Source organism: Alexandromys fortis, unplaced genomic scaffold (genome assembly GCF_014885135.2).
Source record: "Alexandromys fortis isolate MF-2015 unplaced genomic scaffold, M_Fortis_MF-2015_v1.1 scaffold_4, whole genome shotgun sequence".
Classification (NCBI taxonomy): domain Eukaryota; kingdom Metazoa; phylum Chordata; class Mammalia; order Rodentia; family Cricetidae; genus Alexandromys; species Alexandromys fortis.
Genome location: NW_026067944.1, coordinates 24406575 through 24428138, shown reverse-complemented (window position 1 = coordinate 24428138; position 21564 = coordinate 24406575). Strand labels below are relative to the sequence as shown.

The window sequence follows — 21564 nt, the reverse complement described above, 5'->3', positions numbered from 1 at the left end:
TTGGCTGTAGATTGCAACTAAACCCAAGCACTTTACACATGAGTAGGCAACCAAGAAATCTAGACCTGAACATGGTGCCTGTGATGTCCATGTGTGGCCCTCACTGTGGCCACTGTTTGTCACCCTATCAGCGGAGCAGCTTCCTACAGTGGGGGCCACCAGTCCTGCTTTGTCTCCCACTCCATCTGCCCCCCTTTGGTGCACTGCCATTTAGGTTTTAAAGCCTTCCAGAGACAAGCATCCCCCGCCCCCAGAAACCTCTGGCTTGACACGAATACTGCCACATTTGCCTTCATGTGACCTGGATAGGTCCCACCATTCATTCCCCCTCTTTCTCCTGTCCATTGATGCTTTAGCACCTCAAGAACCTGATTTGCATGACAGTCTAAATTGTCCAGATCCATCAAAGCCTCTCCTACCCCGTAAAGATCATGTCCCGACCACAGGGCCCAGCAAAGTCACTGAAAAGCCCCAGACCTGCCCTGAGGTCTTTGTAAAGCAACCTCTTAATTTTTGCTTGTTTGTTTGGTTTGGTTTTTGAGGCGGAGGTTCTCTCTGTGTGCAACCTTGATTATCCTGGAACTCACTCTGTAGACCAGACTAGTCTCAAACTCAAAGATTCACCTGCCTCTGCCTCCCAAGTGCTGCGATTAAAGGTGTGCGCCACCACTACCCGGCCTGCCTCCTAATTTCTTAACTCTCACACCAATACATTCATTCTATCTGGCTCCACAAACTGGATACAAAACACTACCAGTCTCACACTAATTCTCTCAGTAATTGCTGCCATTGCTTTAATGCCTTACAGTCCCTGATATTAATGTGGACTTCAGCTGGTGATAACCAAGTGTGTGATGTTCAAATGAACCGATTCCCTCATATGGCTTCAGGTTACACAGATTTTGCCTCAGAGAATTGCATGGTTGATTGTACTGCTCCGTTTCTCTACTTTTGCCTCCCTCAGATTGTTCCCAGTTACTCACATGTCCCACAGCTGCACAAGCCAGGTGAGAGAGTATAGGCAGAGTTTTTCTTTTTTCTTTTCTTTATTTTTATTATTTTTATTGCACTACATGTTTTTCTCCGCTCTGCTCCCTTCCTCCTCCTCCCCTTCTAACCTCTCCCATGACCCCCATGTTCCCAATTTACTCAGGAGAGCTTCCTATTCTAGGGTCCGCTTTGTTGTCTAGTGTCTCTGGGGTTGTGTGACTTGTAGGCTAGTTTTCCTTTGCTTTATGTCTAAAAGCCACTTATGAGTGAATACATATCATATTTGTCTTCCTGAGTCTGGGTTACCTCACACAATATGACGTTTTTTCTAGTTCCATCCATTTACCTGCAAATTTCAAGATGTCATTATTTTTTACTGCTGAGTAGTACTCTACTGTGTAACTGTACCACATTTTCTTTTTTTTAAAAAGATTTATTTATTTATTATGTATACAACATTCTGCCTCAATGTATCCTTGCACGCCAGAGGAGGGTGCCAGATCTCAGTACAGATGGTTGTGAGCCACCATGTGGTTGCTGGGAATTGAACTCAGGACCTCTGGAAGAGCAGCCAGTGCTCTTAACCTCTGAGCCATCTCTCCAGCCCCGTGTACCACATTTTCTTTATCCATTCTTCAGTTAAGGGGCATCTAGGTTGTTTCCAGGTACTGACTATTACAAATAATGTTGTTGTGAATATAGTTGAGCACATGTCCTTGTGGTATAAATGAGCTTCCTTTTTTATACCCAAAAGTGGTATTGCTGGGTCTTGAGGTAGATTGTTTCCTAATTTTCTGAAAAATCACCATACTGATTTTGAAAGCAGCTGTATAAGTTTTCACTCCAACCAGCAATGGAGGAGTGTTCCCCTTACCCCACATCCTCTCCAGCATAAGTTGTCATCAGTGTTTTTGATCTTGGCCATTCCGACAACGTGTAAGATGGGGTCTCAGAGTTGTTTTGATTTGCATTTCTCTGATGGCTAAGGTTGTTGAGCATTTTCTTAGGTGTCTTTCAACCATTTGAGATTTGTTTATTGATAGTTCTCTGTTTAGGTCTGTACCCTATTTTTTAAAATTGTATTATTTGTTCTTTTGATGTCAAGTTTCTTGAGCTTTTTGTATATTTTGGAGATCAGTCCTCTGTCCGATGTGGGGTTGGTAAAACTTTTTTTTTTTTTATCAATATGTAGGCTGCCATTTAGTCTTGTTGACCATGTTCTTTGCTTTACAGAAGTTTCTCAGATTCAGGAGGTCCCATTTATTAATTGTTTCTCTCAGTGTCTGTGATACTGGGGTTTTATTTAAAAAGTGGTCTCCTGTGACAATGTGTTCAAGTATACTTCCCACTTTCTTTTCTATGAGGTTCAATATGACTGATTTTATGTTGAGATTTTTGATCCATTTGGACTTGAGTTTTGTGCATAGTGATAAATATGGATCTATTTTCATTCTTGTGTATGTTGATATCCAGGTATGCCAGTACCATTTATTGAATATGCTTTCTTTTTTCCATTTTATATTTTTAGCTTCTTTGTCAAAAATCAGGTGTTTGTAGGTGTATGAATTGATACCCAGGTCTTTGATTTTATTCCATTGGTCGTCCTGTCTGTTCTTATACCAATACCAGGCTGTCTTCATTACTGTAGCTCTAAAATAGAGTTTGAAGTCAGGGGTAATGATGCCTCCAAAAGTTCCTTTATTGTACAGGATTGCTTTGACTATCCTGGTTTTTTTTTTTTGTTTGTTTTTTTGTTTTTTTTTTTTTCATATGAAGTTGAGTATTGTTCTTTCGAGGTCTGTGAAGAATTTTGCTGGGATTTTGATGGGCATTGAATTGAATGTGTAGATTGCCATTTTTGGTAAGATTGCCATTTTTACTATCTTATCTTGGGTGCTACCTACCCAAGAATATGTGAGATCTTTCCATTTTCTGGTGTCTTCTTCAATTTCTTTCTTCAAAGACTTAAAGTTCTTTTTTCTCTCTTTTTTTCTATTTATTTTTCTTAAATTTATTTATTTATTAAAAATTTCCACTCCTCCCATTTCCCTCCCATTCTCTCTCCAGCCCTAAGAGAAGTCAGGGTTCCCTGCCCTGTGGGAAGTCCAAGGCCCTCCCCTTCCATCCAGGTCTAGGAAGGTGAGCATCCAAACAGACTAGGCTCCCAAAGAAGCCAGTACATGCAGTAGACTCAAAACCCAGTGCCATTATCATTGGCTTCTCAGTCAGCCCCCATTGTCAGCCACATTCAGAGAGTCCAGTCTGATCACGTGCTCATTCAGTCCCAGTCCAGCTGGCCTTGGTGAGCTCCCATTAGATCAGTCGCACTGTCTTAGTGGGTGGGTGCACCCCTTGTGGTCCTGACTTCCTTTCTCATGTTCTCCCTCCTTCTGTTCTTCATCTGGACCTTGGGAGCTCTGTACAGTGCTCCAATGTGGGTCTCTGTCTCTATCTCCATCCATCGCCAGATGAAGGTTCTATGGTGATATGCAAGATATTCATCAGTGTGGCTATGGGATAAGGCCACACTGTTTCCCAAGGACCTAGTTGTCATACAAGTCTTTCACTTGTTTGGTTAGAGTTACCCCAATCTATTTTATGTTAGTTGTGACTCTTGTGAAGGGTGATGTTTCTCTGATTTCTTTCTCAGCCTTTTTATCATCTGTATAAAGCAGTGCTACTGATTTTATTTTGAGTTAATCTTGTATCCTACTACATTACCAAAGGTGTTTATGAATTGATCATCTTATTAGATGCTGAAAAAAATCCTTTGACAAGATTCAACGCCGTTCATGATAGAAGTATTGGAGAGAGCAGGGATACAAGCAACATACCTAAACATAATAGGCAGAGCTTTTCATCAGAATCGCCATCGAGTTCTGTCCGGCCAGTCACTCCCAAATAACCACACAGAGATTTAATATTAATTACAAATGATTGACTGGTAGCTTAGACTTATTACTAACTAGCTCTTACAACTTAAATTAACCCTTGTTTTAAATCTAAATTCTACCCTGTGGCTCATGGCTCGTTACCTCATTTTTCTACATGTACTGCTTCCTCCGCATCTGACTGGCATCCCCTCCAACTTTGCCCTTCTTCCCAGCATTCTCTCAGCCTGGCTCTCGCCGAACCTCTTTCTGCAGAGCTATTGGCCAGTAGACTCTTTATTAAACCAATGAGAGCAACACATCTTCACAGTGTACAAAAGGATTAATCCACAGCATGAGAGACTCTTTTATATCTTGTTTAAGTCTTTCTCAGTTCACCCAGATCTGAGGCAGTGTGTTTTGTGATTATCATGGCTTCCTGTAGTGGGCCATTATTAAGGCCTCTTAGTGCTGAGGCAAATACCAGTGTGACACCCATGAACGTACCCCTAGGCCAACAGATGGTCTGAGCCCCTAAGCTGAGCTCAAGCCTGCCAGGTACAGAGTGTTCAGTCTCTACTTCAGGCCTCCCAGCATGCCCCCGTTCTGTTCACAGGGTTCAAGCCAGCTTCTCTCATTTCCCGCACTGTTGGACAGAACAGAGATAGGCCAGGGCCAAGGGACACCAAGGTCATCCAGATGTAGAAATGAAGGGAAACATTCATTTAGGGCAGCAGAAGCAGTCCTGGGTGGGAAGCCCAGGATGGCTTGGCTGTGGAGTGGTCTGCCAGAGCCTCTGACATCACGTACTGCCCACTCACAGCTGCCTCTCTGGGAAGGTGGTGGCCCTACAACACCCTTCTGGCTGGTGACAAGCTGCAGCAGAGCCCCACACCCCAATCCCACCCTGGGCTCTGTTCTACAGAGCTTCCAACATCCCCACCCCAAGCCAATCAAAACCCACTAGAAGGGGAGCTGGGGTAGCGGGTGGGGTGGGGGGGAGGGAAAGACAGGGACTGCATAGGTCCAGAAGCTGCTGGGGATAGGGGAGGTGAGGGGTGGAGGTGGCAGTGTTCCTCTGGCTCCCTCTTCCAAGTTTGAGAAAACCGGGTAGGAGCACATCTCCATGGATACCATGAGTAACAAGGTATAAAGACCGATGGGAGGTGATTCGGGAAAGGCCTGGAGCCAGCAGTTGTCTTCTCCTGGAAAGAGGCTCCGGGGCTATAGGTACGCATAAAAAGAATGTCTCATTGTCTGCAGAATCATCTCAGAGGTCTCCTCTTCTGAGTCCCAGACTTTGGGGGACTCACATGTTCTGTAAAATCCCTAGTGTGTCCCGTCTGTCGCGGGCAAGGGCTGGAGAGGCAGGTGGTATGGCCTCTAGCGCCTGGCCCAAGAGCTGAGTGCCCTGTAAGAGGCTGCTGCCTGGCAGGTCAGACCCAAAATAACCACCCAGATACTGTATTAATTAAATCACTGCTTGGCCCATTAGCTCTAGCTTTTTATTTGCTAACTCTTACATCTTAATTTAACCCATCTCCATTATTCTGTGCATCACTACCAGCAAAATTTCAGTACGTCTGTCTCCAGGAGGGTCCACAGCTTCTCCCTGACTCTGCCATTTTCCTCCCAGCATTAAGTTTAGTGTGTCCCCTTCCCCCACACCCACAGCTCTGTTCTGCCCTATCAGTCCAAGCCAGCTTTCTTTATTCATTGATGGTAATCACCGCATACAGAGGGGAATCCCACATCGGTGCCCCTAATGCTCTTTCTTGTCCCGCAGAAGAGCTATGAAGCGCAATGTCCGGCTGAGGTGCCCCTTCCGCAAGGGGACCTGCGAGATCACCCGGAAGACACGGCGGCAGTGCCAGGCCTGTCGTTTGCGCAAGTGCCTGGAGAGTGGCATGAAGAAGGAGAGTGAGTGGCGGCAGGGCAGGGGCATCAGGCTCGGTGGACTGGGACAGGCTCCAGAGAGCCGAGGCGCCATGGTACGCCCTGAGCTCGTGTACATTTGGGAGCCTTGTGGGACTTGTGGGAGATACCGGACACCGGTTCTCTGCGGCAGGAAGTGTGGTGGGAGCTGCCTGCCAGGGCTGTGTCCTCTTTTCTCTCAGCTGCCCCTGCACGGTTTGTCTCCATTTGTAACTCTAGTGATGTTTGGGGGCTGGGGGAGGACGACCCTGAAGGGGCACATGTGTTGAATCTGCTTCTTTAACTCACAGTGATCATGTCGGATGCCGCTGTGGAGCAGAGGCGGGCCTTGATTAAGAGGAAGAAGAGGGAAAAGATCGAGGCTCCACCGTCTGGGGGGCAGGGGCTGACTGAAGAGCAGCAGGCGCTGATCCAGGAGCTGATGGATGCTCAGATGAAAACCTTTGACACCACTTTCTCCCACTTCAAGGATTTTCGGGTAGGGGCTTAGAGCTGTGACAAATGCCCATGGCTATGCCAGCTCCTCAGTACTGAGTCACTTTTCCGAGGTCGCTCATGCTGTGGTGGTCTGCATCACGATTCTCTGAGAACTGGCCAGAAATGGGAAAAATCTCAAAATTTTTCCCCTGACCCCAAACTTTGGGGTGAGAAACCCTTTGGTCATTCCCCGGCCAACTCATGTTGGGGAATCTTTACTCTCTGCCCGCAGCAGGTAGGAGCCGGGTGAGGATAGTGGAGGCAGGCATGCTGCCCACACTGAAGTGTTGTGAGACCAGGACCAGAAGGGGGATGGCCTGCCAGAATGGGCGTTTGTTGGCTAGCTCTGTCTTCACTCCCAGTATCACCCCTCCAGAACCTTCTTCCAGAATTGTCACAAGTAGTTCAGGTGACTGCACCAGCAAAGGATGGTCTAGGTGCCAATATCTATGTTTCCATTTAAAGCAGTGGTTCTCAACCTTCCTAATGCTGCAGCCTTCTAATGCAATTCATGTGATGCCCCACAACAATAAAATGCTTTACTACTGCTTAACTGTAATTTTACTACTGTTATGAATCGTAATGTAAATATCTGATACACTACCTCCGGGTTCAGAACCGCTGATGGACAGCTTCCAAACTCTTACTCTGTCTCCTAGATAAAAAAGGGAGAGGCTTAGGAAATACTAGGCAAGGAGGCCTCCCTCACCCTTCACACTGGCCATGCAGGACTATGTCTATTCATTTACAGAACACCGCCTGTCAGACAAGGGCTATATATACATGAGGGCACCTGTGTGTCCTGGCTATGATCTTGTTTCTCACACTGCATCTGGTCATCAGGAGCCTATGTGGGGACTTGTCTGGGACAACACACAACCTCCTCTCTTTGCCTCCCACCCTTTATCCTAGCTGCCTGCGGTGTTTAACAATGGCTGTGAGCTCCCAGAGTTTCTGCCGGCCTCGCTGTTGGAAGACCCCGCCACGTGGAGCCAAATCATGAAAGACTCCGTTCCAATGAAGATCTCTCTGAAGCTGCGGGGAGAGGACGGCAGCATCTGGAACTACCAACCCCCCTGCAAGAGCGACGGCAAAGAGATCATCCCTCTGCTGCCACACCTGGCGGACGTGTCAACCTACATGTTCAAGGGTGTCATCAACTTCGCCAAGGTCATCTCCTACTTCAGGTAGGTCTTGAGGGAACAATGGGTGTAATCTGTGAACTTGGGAGAAGCTGGGGTCAAAAGACCCTGTGATGTCTCTGCCCTGGGGGACCATTGCTACTGGGGTACAAAGTCTATATGGCTCGTTAGTTCTGTTGCGGAGGGACAGTCAGCTTTTCCATTTTGGAATGGGAACTGATCATAGCAACCTTGTAGGGTGTCTTAGTTAGGGTTTCTATTGCTGTCAAGAGACACCACGACCATGGCAACTCTTATAAAGGGAAACAAGTAATTGGGTGGCTTACAGTTCAGAGGTTCAGGCCATTGTCATCATGGTGGGGCATGGTGTGTGTAGGCAGACATGGTGCTGCAGAGGTAGCTGAGAGTTCTACATCTTGCCCAGGCAACAACAGGAAATGAACTGAGACACTGGGTGGTATCTTGAGCATAGCAAGTCTGCTCCCACGGTGCCCCGCTTCTTCCAGCAAGGCCACACTCTAGAAGTGCTACTGCCTATGAGCTTATGGGGACCAATCACATTCAAGCTATCACAGGGCTGATGAAATTAGAAAAAAAAAATCTGAAGAACATCTCCCCATGAGGACAGAAACCATGATTGGACATTTGCAGACTAAAAGTTGAGTTGGAAGGACAAGGAGGGAAGTACATAGAAGAGAGATGTGGGGTTTCCACTGTCTGGTATCAAGTAGGCCATGGGGAGGGTAGCCGCTCTTGTCATCCACAGACCTCATCTCCCTAGAGCTGGGTACGGAGACAATGACCATGACAAATGGTGTCAGCAAGAGAACCTGGGGCCTGATGGAGTGGGAACCAGCACTCCATAACATGCAGTCTGTGGTGCTAGGGGTGATGCCTGGTGTCCTCCACCTTGCCTTGCCCAATGGGGGCAAGTGGGGATGAATTACACATGCAAGGAGCACACTGTCAGGCAGAGCATATGGCCGGAATGGGACACTGGGTCTCCGTTACTGGAAACAGCTAGGAACATGTATGACACTCAGTATCAGGGAGCAGCTCTTTCCAGTGCAAGGTGTGCCATGTGCAGGATATTGCTCTCTAGAAACACTTCTGGGAAGGGAAGACACTTCTGGACTTGAAAAGTCACCAGGGTTTACTTAAAGGGGCAATCATTGCCGGTAGGCACACAGAGGCAAAAGTTTATGAGGCTATCAAGGAAGACCCATACATTAAATGTTGGTCAGAGACTGTCTAGGATGTTGGAAGAGACAGGGTAGTCTGTAAGGGTCCTGGACACAGAGCTAAGGAAGCATGGAACGTTCCTGGGGGGTGGAGAGAAGGCCTCAGTGGGTAAAGTAACCTGATGGCCTGAGTTATGAGAGAGAGAGATTGGAGGTAGCTTTGAAGGAACTGCATCCTCAGAAGGAGGCTGGTCCATCTCTTTCTCTTCCAACTTTTGGATTATGAGCTGGGGACTGGTACCAGGCTGTGGACAGTCCGCCTAGGAGCCGTCATCACCTCCTGTCCTAATTGCCAGGGACCTGCCCATTGAGGACCAGATTTCCCTGCTGAAGGGAGCCACTTTTGAGATGTGCCTACTGAGGTTCAACACGATGTTCGACACAGAGACTGGAACCTGGGAGTGCGGTCGGCTGGCCTACTGCTTCGAAGATCCTGATGGTGCCCGAGAGATGCCTGGCAGAGGGAGGGAGGGAGACATCAGCCGAGGGAGACTGGGTGAGGAGGGAAGCCTGAGTTCTTGAGGCAGGCTCCTGAGGTGCTGGCTGTCTACCCTATACTCACCCCCAGGTGGCTTCCAGAAACTTCTCTTGGATCCGCTGATGAAATTCCACTGCATGCTGAAGAAGTTGCAGCTGCACAAGGAGGAGTACGTGCTGATGCAGGCCATCTCCCTCTTTTCCCCAGGTGATGGCTCCCGTCAGCTGCTGGCCCCTTCAGTCATCTGCAGGAGGCAGCAGTTCCCTGCCCAGGGAAGGGGCTCAGCCGCCATAAGCTTTGCTTCCCACTGCACAGGCAGACTGCAGTCTTCTGTCTTCTTGTTTGGGGTGGTCGGCCAGCCTTTCCTTTATCCTGGGCTGGACTGAGCTTTCTTTGTCCCTCTCTGCCCTGCCTGGCACCACAATGCCTTCCTTTCTCTTCCCTTCCCTTCTCAGACCGTCCTGGTGTGGTGCAGCGCAGTGTGGTGGACCAGCTGCAGGAGCGATTTGCCCTCACCCTGAAGGCCTACATTGAGTGCAGCCGGCCATATCCTGCCCACAGGTGAGGATGAGCAGGGAGGGGCAGATACAAGGGGGAGCCTTCTTGCTGCCTCACTTTGGGCCTGATTTCTAAGCCCCTACCATGCCTAGGGAAGCTTCCGATGACCAAGGCTCTGGAACTGTTTTGTCACTTTACTGAGACTTCCAGCCTGAGGGCTGGAAGGGCCCTGAAGGGATACTTGTCTGTCCAGGGTTTCCTACATTTCTGTCAAGATGTGGGAAGCCTGACTCTTCTGTCTCTCCCATAGGGTCTTCTAAAGAAGACCAGTAGCAACCACCATGACAGTAACTATAGTGAAACCACTCATAATGACAGTTCATCTATAATAGCTACTGCTGATACCCAAGTGTCCACCTCAGGGCCAAGAAGCCTATGCATATTATGTATAACCCTTAACATTCAGAACACTCCCGAGGTGGATACCAACACCATGCTATAAGGGAGTCAAGGCGATGCCCAGGATCCCACAGGGTGGAGGGCTAGAGCCTGGCAGCTAGATTATCAAAGCTCAGGCTTGTCAAGAAAACCTGTTTGGAGACTGGCACGATTAAGAGCTCCCATGTCTCCGCCAGCCCTCGGATTCCCATGTCCTAGTGCCCAGTCCATGACCACAGGCATGCCGACAGCAACAACCCTGATGACAATGTGCCTGAGGCTTTGAGCATTAAGGCCAGTCTTGGGTATTCTAGCATGAACTTGAAGATCTCCTCTTTGCTTGGCCTGCTCAGTATCCTGGGATGCTGGGGCGGTGGGGGGTGGGGGTGGTTACATCTTTATCTGTTCAGTTACTTCTGCAAGGAGGGTGAAGGTGATAGTTTCCTTACCTATCTTGGGGAGACCAAGGTAAGTGTGTTCAGATGTTGGATGCAGCAAGAGATGCAGGACAGGAATCCAGCCTGAGGGTCCTAGCCGTATCGACTCAGTCGAGAGATTGACCAAGATGACGACTCCCCCCACCTTCATATTAATCTACGAATTTGCGACCTGCAAGGTCTGAAGTTTCTACAGAGGTCTCCGTGTGCAGGACTCAAGGTGGCGGGGGTGGGAAGAGGAAAGGTAGATAGATGGCGCCTTCTGCCTTCTCACGCATAGGCTGCAGGAATTCCACACCTTGCTTGGATTTTCTAAGTTTGAATTTGTGTGCTCTCAGAAGAGGGTCAGTCTGGTGGGACGGGAAGGGTGGACTGAAGCCCCTACTTCTCTGGCTGCCGACAGGTTCCTGTTCCTGAAGATTATGGGTGTCCTCACTGAGCTGCGCAGCATCAACGCCCAGCAGACCCAGCAGCTGCTGCGCATTCATGACACGCACCCCTTCGCCACCCCCCTCATGCAGGAGTTATTCAGCAGCACAGATGGCTGAGTGGCTGTCCCTGGGCGGAGAGCTCATGGGACAGCCAGATCCAGGCATTCTGTATTGTCACTTCGAGGGCTAGACAGACGGACACATTGAGCGCCAACAATGCCTTATGACTGCAGCTGACGGGAAAAGGACATGAAGCCCCAAGTTCAGCCTGTGGCAAGTGCTGGCCTTATAGGTTAGCCCCATCCTTGTGCTTGGGAAGAAATCTCTGAATCCCACTAAATTCTAGTGTCGGGTGGGAAGGAAGGGACCAGGCCAAGTTATGTAAGGGTGTACATACCCCACACATTCCCAGCCCCCAAGCTTCCTCTTTTCCGGACCTCAGCTCAGCATCAGGCTCGTCAGTGCCACTGCTGAGAGCCAGGAGCTGGTCATGACCTTGTTCTGGCCACATCACTCAGGTCCTGCATCTGAGCAAACACTGCTAATCACCAACAACCCGACTGCTGTAAGGGATACAGTGTGGGCTCAGATGTGGATCCCAACCTCAGAGTTCATGAAGAATGCAGATGTGCACATGACATACAGTCAGGGAGCTTTATGTGGGTTCTGGTTCCGAATGCAAGGTGCTTGTCGAGGAAGGGGTGGGAACTGTGGCTGTGGGTGGGGACCTGTACGTGACTTAGTGTGGGTACGTCTGCTCCCGAGGGTCTGGCTTGTTCCCAAGATGGAGCACTGGGGTTACCTATGATAAGGCATCAGTGACAGACAATAAACACGTGAAAGCAGAATTACCTGTGTACACCGAACTCCCAAGTACACTCGGGTCCTCAGAGCTGAAGTGTATGGAAGCATCTGCCTCACTTGTAATAGTCTGTAGAGCTGTCATGCCTCTTCACAAGCTATGCCTTACTGCCACACAAGGTATTCCAAGCTAGGAACTAAGCAAGTATGTTCCTGGGTTTAACTTAAGATCAAGACAAGAGGATTTCAGTAATGAAATTCTGGGTAGAGATATAAAACATATTTTAAAAAAGATTTATTTTTGCTCTCTGTGTGTGTGTGTGTGTACGGATGCCCAAGGAGGTCAGAAGAGGGCGCTGCGTTCCCTGGAGCTGTAGTTAGAGGTGGTTGTGAGCCACCTGATGTGGATGCTCGGAACTGAACTCTGGTCCTCTGGAAAATCAAGTGCTCTTAAACCGCTGAGCCATCTCTCCAGCCCCTATTTTTTGACCTTTTTTTCTGGGAAAGAAAAAAAAAATGTGAGAATGAGAAAACAGAAATAAAAAACAGAGCCAGGCGAGACTGAGGTAAGAATACAGGGCAGTCTGGGGAAACAGAGAGACAGTATCCCAAAGCACACATACACAGCTGTACTCTTCTGAGTTCAGCATTGCTCTTTATAAGCCTGACCATCTGCCTTTACGACAGAAAAACGAGCTATTCGCCTAATTAGCTTTTGTGCTTGATTATTATATATAAAAATATATACATGCCATAATAGAAATGTAGTTACTGTGTGAAAATACTCGGTTGCAAAGGAAGTTAAAAGTAACTGAATTTTAACCAACAGGTAATTACTTGACTCTAGCCATCTTACAAACAGGCCAAACCGTACTGGCATCAGATGTACAGAAGTCAAAACAGTAAGCTTAATCCCCTGCCACTCCCCACCCCCATTTCTACACAAAGACATAAATAAAGAAAGCATTTGTGTTTGGGAGAACCTGAAGCCCTTTGCAGCAAACTCATGATTTCGTATAACTAAAGACTTGGTTATAACTAGCAATACATTTCTCATCTGGAAGTCTAGATTCTATTCAACTATATTCATAAACCACACAGGCATCTCTTCTTCCTCTGGGAAGTTACCTTTGGTGCTACTCATTCAAAAGCCTGACAGTAGTTAGACGTGGGTGGGGTCGGAGAAGTGAGGTTAAGATTAAGATGTAATACAGAATACACTCCCTATCCTAGCTGAGTTTTAAAATACCCAGGCAGGGCCCTGAACACTAAACTGGCAGGGGCACAAGAATCACAGACAGTAAACACGTATTCCAAGAATGTGTACGATTCACGGTTGGCGGCACAAAAGAGCGCAGATAGGTTATACATCCTCTTAGCGCCATGGCTGAGTTTTAAGATTCAGAGATCCATCCAACCTTCCTGCTCTCCATCTGGTTTCCTCTTCGGCCCCCTCCCTGAGCTTCTGAACAAGTAGAAGCAAGTATTGGTTTCTAGGCATCTTGGTGTCAACAATTCTTTTTCTGGTTCCCCACTCAAGAGGGGATTGGTCGATTTCCAAAGTGCAGGAGAAAAGATCTGTGAGCCACTGTAGGCCTCTGGCTCTCCCATCACGCACGAACCACTCAGCAGCCACTGTCTTGAGTGACAAATCTTCATGCGGGAGGCCCAGGAGTGACCCTTGCTTTCTGGGAAGAAGAGAGACTTAAAAACCAATCAACCCACTCCTAGCTACCATTAACTGGCAACCCCAGCTCCAGGTAGCTCACCAGTCAGCAGAGCAGTTTCAGTTCACTCAGGCTGCTCTTCTTCCCAGAACCACAGCTCTCTAACACTGCAAGGTGCTCGGAAAGACTAGCCCTGCTGCTGGCCTATGGTTCAGCACTATGCCTGGAAGGACTCAGGAATAAAGAACCTTTCAGGTCCTATAGTCCCAACCCAAATGGCCACGGTAGGACCCAAAAATGATGGAGACCACCGCCCTGCTGACCCAGCCCCATTCCCCAGTGCTGGAATTACAGGCAGGTGGCACCACAGTGAGTCCCTTCTAAAAATGTTAATAGAACTAGCCCACTAAATAAAAGACCACACTCAATCGAATATAAATTTGTCTTTATTGAAGCAGCAGTCACATGACCTTAAATCTAACCTTTAGGCCTGACAACAAGCCAGCCCTAAAAAAAAAAAAAAAAAAAAAAAAAAGAGTGTTTCTGTTTGCACTAAGAGACATAACATGTTAACATACATTATCCAGTACTGGAAATGAGCAGCCTCAAACACGTGTTGGTTATATGGGTGACACAGACCCACTGTCCATGGCGTTCATGTTTTACAGAGACTCCCAAAGACCATTACTAATAAGACGGAAGAGAAAAGAAAATACAGTCACACCAAACCATGGACACAGTAACCAAAGACAGCAGCTTACAAACGCTTTTACCACTGTCCCTTCTGGGGACATCTTCTTTCCATAGCAGTATCTGCAGAACGTCCTCTACATTAAGTCCAGGGGTTTCCAGGCCAGAAGCTGCCCCTCCTGTCTATACATCAGAGCAAGGTCATTTCAAAGAATGAGAGTTGTGTGTTCGTAACAAAGATTCGTGTTTCCCCAGTTAGAGGAGAGGATAGGTGACGTGACTATATGTTGCAATGGCAAAGTAGGCAGAGTAAAGAAAGAGGAGTGGGCACTGAAATAAAGACCACACACTTGTGAATTTTAATTTCATTTCCAGGCTAACCTACATTTTATTTAATGCAAATTACAGTACCAGTTAACTATTTCCAAACCAAGTCACATAGAACGAAATGTATTTACAAGGGAATGGGGGAAGGGAAAAAAACATTGAGCATACTTTCCACAAAAAAGTTTATATTTAAAATGAAAAAAAAAACATTCAGTCACAGAGGCATTCAAGTAGTAATGTTATACAGCGTTTGCTTTTCCTTTATATCAAGACAGATTTGCACAAGTGTTTGCAATAGTTTGTATACAACCCACAGTCCTTTATATATATATATATTATAATAATAATAAATTTTGTTTAGATTTGTTTTTAAGATGGAAGTGGTCACGCTAATTGGTATGTGTACAGGCCCAAGTGATCCATCGGCAACACATTTATAAATGCAAATATTACAGGCAAGCACATTTCCATACAACTATCTGTATCTGCCTGTAGACAGATATAGTAAGAAAAAAAAATTAAAAATTAACACAAGGTAGTCTACTTTGTCAAGCTAACCCCTTATGTACTGGCTGTCATTTTGTTTGTATTGTGGAGATACACAATGGAACAACAAGCTTGAATAAAATGGCATAGCCCCACGAAAAGGCCCCAGACCCAGGGATCACTTCCCAAGACTCTCCAAGGAGACCTTGGTCTGGGACTCTCCTGTGCTTCTAGCTGTTTCTTTATTTTCAGTGGCTTCAGTTTTTACCAGAAAAGACAAGTTTCACCATAAAGGAAGATGCTCACTTTCCATACAGGGGAGAAACGTGTTCATCTCTGTGATGAGAACAATCAGTAGTGTCAATAGGAACCAGACACAATTTTGATTTAAAACAAAGAAAGAAACAAAAACAAAAACCCCAACTCTGGGAGATCTGGCACTGGCCAAACTTCCTTTGGAAGATTCCAAAGTTAAAACCCTTAAAAGGGAAGGGAAATGTAACAGAATTGCCAGTGTCTTTACATCCACAGGGATAGAGAACACAGTCCTCTCAGGACCTCTGTATTTGTGTGGACAGGAAGACCAGGTAGATACACTTTGCTAAAACACAAACCTAATAAATGGGTCTAAAAGAATTAAAGACTTAAGTAAAAAAAACACAGAATGTTATGGGAAAGAAGGTGCAGTCTTCTGCCATGTGCAATAAACACACGATGTCTCAAAAATAGCAACCTTTGGTTTGGTAGTGGCTTTTTTCTTTTTGTTTTCCTTCTTCTATTCAAGACATACAAAGTAGTTGGTGGCAAAATGAATACTTTTTTTTTCTTTCAAAAGGCCCTATTAGGCACAGTTAGGAAACTGATTTTCAAAAAAGAAATTAAAATGATGCTTCACCCAACAAGATGGCAGGAGGGAGGAATGGGTTCAGAGTCCACTTGACAGTCCTCACCAGCACAGCACATGGTACAGCAGCTGCCAACAACTTCACCAGGGCATCCAGACCACTGGCGTATCAAAAAACAAATGCCACCAAGACAGCATGACTTCTTTTTCAAAATCAAACAAAACCGATGTCTCTTTCTCTTGGTTGGGAGGGCAGTAGGTGGGGGCAGAGTGAGAGTGGGATCTTCCCAATCTGCTGCAAGGCCTGCTTTAGGGCTTGAGGAAAAGATGAGCCAAACCCAATCGATCTGACATCCTCCAGCTCTAGGACTCCCTGCGCTCTACCAAGTCCCTGCATGGACTAAGTGTGAAATGAAACCGGTCGCTGTTACTGAGGAGACAGACACACCCAGAACCAAAGAAAGGCAAGGCTACAATGAAATGAGATTTCAAACACAGTTTCCTCTCCCCTACTCAAACTGTGGAGGGGGCAAAGGTGCTGTTACCTTGTAACTTCAGACGGAAAGGGGACTGACAGGGACACATGGATAAAGGAAGTCAATTAAAAAAACAAAACAAAACCAAATACACGGAAGCGAAGGCACTCCAAACTATATAGATACACTATACATTGCTAGAGTTATTGTTACAATAATACAGGCCGGTACCTACTGTACAGAGTCAAAACTATATGGCTTTAAAAAGCTCGTCTACATTTTTGTCTGGTTATTAAACAGAATCACTGCCCTGAACAGTAACTTTTTGCTCATTAATAACAGTTCCTGGGTCCACATATTTACATACAAAACAATAAAACTTAAATTTAAAAACATCGAAAGAAAATATAATATACAAGCTTGAATTTGGTGAGGAGCTTTTAATTATTATTATTTACAAAAAGATATTCAGACACCTGGATCTCACTTGTATAAGTTCTGTGATCCTGCCATGATCCTTGAGAAAGAAAAATCGTGCACCTCAGCCCACACACACACACACACACACACACACACACACACACACACAATCACGCTTGCACACACACAGAAACACACATCACGCACGCACACAGGTTAGAGAAAAGCACCTAACCTTGCTCTTCTCTTACCCCATCTGGGCGGTGGGGAGTATTTGCTAAAAGCAAGCACTGATTTTTATGGACTCTAGCAAGTACACCAAGTCCAGAGTAGTGTCTGTGTCTGGCTGGGCAGTTTTATCTGAAAGCAGGTTCCCCTCTTAGGCCACAGAACCACTTATTCAGACTCTTTACAAATTCTTTCTGAAAACGGCCTTCCAAGTCACCCCTTCTAGGAACTATGCTGTCAAATACTTTGATGTCAGAATTCTTTCAAACTCTATCTCTCGGAAGCACTTCACAGAAAGTAAAAGCCTATTTGTTTGATTTGGTTTGACTAAGCATGCTTCCGTTCTTGTGAACTCTGATAGAAGCAGAGGTTTGAGATGCCCCTTTTGTGGCCCAAAGAGCGTAGCCGCACAGTGAGTGAGAAGTCAGATGGCTCGCTGCTGTCTCTCTACTATCGATTCATTTCGGCAGGCAGCGCAACTCTCGTGGAGAGTTACAGACGCGGTCGAAGAGGCATGACAGGGTGCTAGGGCCTGGACAAGGGCTGCCAAGAGACCCCTCTTTCCACCCACCTGGAGGGCAGGACCCCACCCCAATGACTGAAGGTGGTAACGAGGGCAAAGGAGGCCACACACAGCCAAGGGCTCTGTAGGTCTCATCATTTGCTGACCTTAGCAGACACTGGGGAAGGAGAGGGAGGAAGGATAGGTGGCCATCACTCAAGTGATCTTTAAATGTGAAAGGTAACTGATTGTGCCTTAAAGATTCATAGGTCAAGTAATGGCCCATAAGCACCAAGGTTCATTTTAGAGTATATAAGGCCCACAAAGATACCAACCTTAAAAGGATCAACAAACTAGTTATGAATTCTGTTCCTCACTCAAACGTAATCCTTCAATCATCCTTGCTTTCCAAGGAATATTGCTTTGTCTTCAAATAACAAGAGACTGATTCTTACACCATTCATTGATAAACATAGAAAACTAAAACAAAACTCTTAATGATTGAGGGAACATTCTTTTCATGATTCAGTCAGTCAATTTTGATATTATAGACAAAAAGAAAAGGCAGTATTGAATATATGTATATATAACATATACACACATTGATATAATCAGTTTTCCTATAAAGTCAGCAGGTACAGGTGACTTTATCATTTTGATGTGTGGTTTTTAATATGCCTACCACTTAAAATCATAATGGCCTATCTGACATGCATCAATAAATAAATTTAAAAAGCATGATGTTAAAAAGCAGAAATTAAATATACAGTCTAGATTTGGATTTAAAATTAGAACTATGTTTAAGAACGTGGAAAGTCTTGCAAGCTTGATTTTCAATTAAAATATGAAAAAAAAAGCAGTAGACTGTTACAGTTCACATTATTTAGCTACAATGTCTTCTCTCAAGTGTATTTTTCTAAGGGAAATAACTTTAGAAAACTCTGGACAAATTCATTCACAGTGGTGAGATCTGCCCCTGGCCTGCTGCCTTCCTGTCATTTGCCTTCTGATGCACCCAGAGCTGCTGGCTTATCACCATCTCCAATCTCATCTCAGGGCACCACCTCAAAACAGCATTAAGTTATGCAGACAGCCTTTGGTCAGGTGAACCAAGATCCACCCCAGGGCATGCAGCTGTGGCTCTCCTTGCAGCCTTCCTAAGCCAGCATCTGCAACACTTGCACTGGTCAAGAGCAAAACAAACCTTAAATAACCAATCACAAATCTTTCCTTATAAGTTTCAGACTTAGTGACCTCCCTGGGCTATGAACAATACACATTTCTTCTCTCTCTCTCTCTCTCTTTTTTTTTTTTTTTTTTTGGTCTGTCACACCTGCCATCAACCTGCCAAAGGCAAGTCTTCAAATACCCGAGGCTATGTATACATTTTACAGGTGACATTAAGTCCCTGTTGAGTACACCTGCTAAGCTCCCAACCAATTTCAAGCTGTGCACTGTATCAAAGTCCTACACCAGACTTTAAAAGAAAACAAAATCAGAAAATAAACAAGCACAGAACAGGTTTTCTTCTCTTGTGGTGGGGGCATGAGGCAGGAGTCTGGTCTTTAAGGTATACAATAGCAGACGTCTGATTTAAAAAAAGAAAAGAAAAGATTGTCGTGGGAGAGATTGTGTGTTCTAGTGCTCCTCTCCTCCCCCCACCCCAGCCCTCCCACCCCTTGGATCTCCTTAAAAGTGAGAATACAATGAAACTGGTTTGTATTTATAGATATTTTACAAGGTTAAATAAGAACAACAATAATAAAAAAATTGAACACTAAAATGAACAGGGTTTTTTGTTTTTGTTTTTTTCCTCTTTTTAATTTTCTTTCCAAACGTGACCAGTGTTGCTGAGTGACACTCAAGTAACTGCTGGTTTTTCCTGCGCAGCTGGCTACTTGGGGCTGTTCAGGTGGAGTTGGAAGCTGATGCAGAAGCGGCATTATTGGTCTGTCCACGGTCTCCAGCATTAGTATCTGCAAATCCAAAGTCCCGAGAGAGCGTGAGCAATGTTATGATACCACAAAGATCACAAGTACACTGGTCCACCGCACACAGTGCCGTGGCCTTCCAAAGCTGTCAGCTGATACGCTGCTTTCTGTTTGGAGCTAAGTGGTGGTACATTTAACACAGTACAGACTCAGGGGCACAGAAGCCGTTTCTGTCTAGGCGTTTGCTATAGCGGGGACCAGCAGTACTCAGGTTGGAGTCTAGCTCCCCGAAAACAAATGAAGACACACAGATGGGAAACTACCTAAAGATTTTGAGCCATGCTCCAACATGTATCTGGTAAAGTTATCCAAGAATACACTTTACTATTTAACGGCACGTTGTTCAGTTTATCAACTCCATAACCACTGTACTTCCTTCCTTCCTAAACTCTTTGTTTTCCTGTTCCCCAAATAATCTACCCCACATCCATTTAACCCACTGGGGGTCAGGCAACATTTTATAGTTCATTAACTTTTACCTCAAAATATTCCCGGCTGCTATCAGTTCTTCTTTCATATAAATAAGGTGACCTCGGAGTCATACTACCAGGGCATGGGGACATCTTAGTCACTGGCAGATGACAGGTAAACCAGAACATACTCTCTAAAGCCACGCTGAGCCTTTCTCAGACATCAGTGAATTGCTAGGGATGAGGCTTCATTCATGACATGACCTGCTGAAAGGGAGTTTCACTGTTCAGTCATTCACATTTGGTGTACCAACAATACAACAATTCCTGTTTAGATAACAGATCCCCAGGCCTTTCTTCATTTTTATGATTCAGGCACAGGCTGTATTAAAAACTGTCAGAAGAAGCCTGGAAAACCAGGGTTACTTCAGAGTTGTAATGTCCCCACAAAGCATCCTTCTTGTACCATTTCCTGTGTTCTACACAACTGTCAGCAAGCGCACAATCATCCCCAAACACCACACACACTCTCCACTTTCTGCACAAGATCCCAGGAACTGCTGCTCCATCTTTAAACCCAGGACTTGAGAGGCACCCACTACACCCTCACATAAACTAGCACTGTGACAGCTCTGGCCATGTGGTCTAGCTGTGCCAGCTGATGCCAACCAAAGTGTGCACTAATTACCTACCCACACCAGCAAACTGCACATTTATGGCAACTTACTCTTTGGCAAAGTCCTATATAGCTAACAGTTTTCAGATGCCCTTTCATGAGCTATAGCCCATTAGTGTATGTCCTAATCCAAACTAATCTCACCTTACTTGAGTAAATTCAAAGACTGTTTACATGATCACCATGAATGTACAAACCTTCTTATGTGATCATACAACTAATTGGAAACTGGTAAAATCTGTAAACTCATTTCCAGTTACATGATCAGAAAAAAAAAATCTGTTCTGAGAAAAGGAAGGAAGGCATAGAATCATCCTAACATCCTGTAGCATCCTCCAACATGACACCAGGGATTCATGCCTCCTGGCACCTATGCTCTTAATGTAGTCCTTTCCCACACTAAACAAGACTGACCTGCGTAGCCAACCAGATACTGCAAAAACAATGGCATGCGATTTCTAATGCTAGGAAATAAAAGATACATGGTTTCCACCTTACTCTCTCTTCTGGACCACTTGGTGTAAGGAAAGCCAGCTGATAAGATCCAATTATGGCACCATGACGAGGCCCACAGAAAGGGTGGTTAGCCCTCCTGCCAACACATGCTTGCTAGCCACACGAAAGATGCAGCCCGGAAGTACATCTTCTAACCCCAGGAAGCCATCAGATAACTGTAACCCTAGATAAACCCCCCTTATTAAAAACAGATCTATTTTTTGCTCATATATCCTGATTATGGTTATCCCTCCCTCTACTAATCCCAATTGCTCCCCACATCCCCTCTCATCCAAATCCACCCCCTTGTTGTCTCTCATTAGAAAACAGACAGACTTCTAAGGGATAATAAAATAACAAACATAAAATAAGACAAAACAAAAATCTAACACATCAAAATAGAACAAAACACATAGAAGGAAAAGAGTCCAAGAAAAGGTATGAAGAACAGATAGAGACAAAGATACCCACTCAGGAGTCCACAGAAACACTAGACTGGAAGCTGTTACATACAGACAGCTTAACCACACCACTGAGACTCTCGCCCAGCCAGGTGGCTTCTGTGTTCCTAACCCAGAGAAGCAATGATAAATAATGTTCAGGATGGCAACTCA

The 21564-nt window shown here is 45.6% G+C and overlaps 2 protein-coding genes across 2 annotated transcripts in view; one reads left to right on the top strand and one right to left on the bottom strand.

The window, feature by feature from the left end:
* The first annotated feature begins 5608 nt into the window (after positions 1 to 5608).
* Nr1i2 (nuclear receptor subfamily 1 group I member 2) lies at positions 5609 to 14682 on the top strand. Its single transcript, XM_050149100.1, has 7 exons — positions 5609 to 5780; positions 6086 to 6273; positions 7185 to 7459; positions 8952 to 9094; positions 9224 to 9340; positions 9589 to 9694; positions 10910 to 14682. Exons 1-7 carry the CDS (start codon positions 5654 to 5656, stop codon positions 11052 to 11054), a joined length of 1101 nt encoding a protein of 366 aa, XP_050005057.1. The 5' UTR covers positions 5609 to 5653; the 3' UTR covers positions 11055 to 14682.
* The window catches only part of Gsk3b (glycogen synthase kinase 3 beta), a 186886-nt gene continuing 177340 nt past the window's right edge, over positions 12019 to 21564 (bottom strand). Inside the window, exon 11 of the mRNA XM_050149099.1 lies at positions 12019 to 19354. Within this exon, the coding sequence (XP_050005056.1) occupies positions 19287 to 19354 (68 nt within the window). The 3' untranslated portion in view covers positions 12019 to 19286. The remainder of the gene's footprint in view (positions 19355 to 21564) is intronic.

Coding starts and splice junctions, on each gene's coding strand:
- Nr1i2 (XM_050149100.1), top strand. CDS start 5,654: ATGAAGCGCAATGTCCGGCTGAGGTGCCCCTTCCGCAAGGGGACCTGC. Junction 5,781..6,085: donor GAGTGGCATGAAGAAGGAGA/GTGAGTGGCGGC, acceptor TTTAACTCACAG/TGATCATGTCGGATGCCGCT. Junction 6,274..7,184: donor CCCACTTCAAGGATTTTCGG/GTAGGGGCTTAG, acceptor CCTTTATCCTAG/CTGCCTGCGGTGTTTAACAA.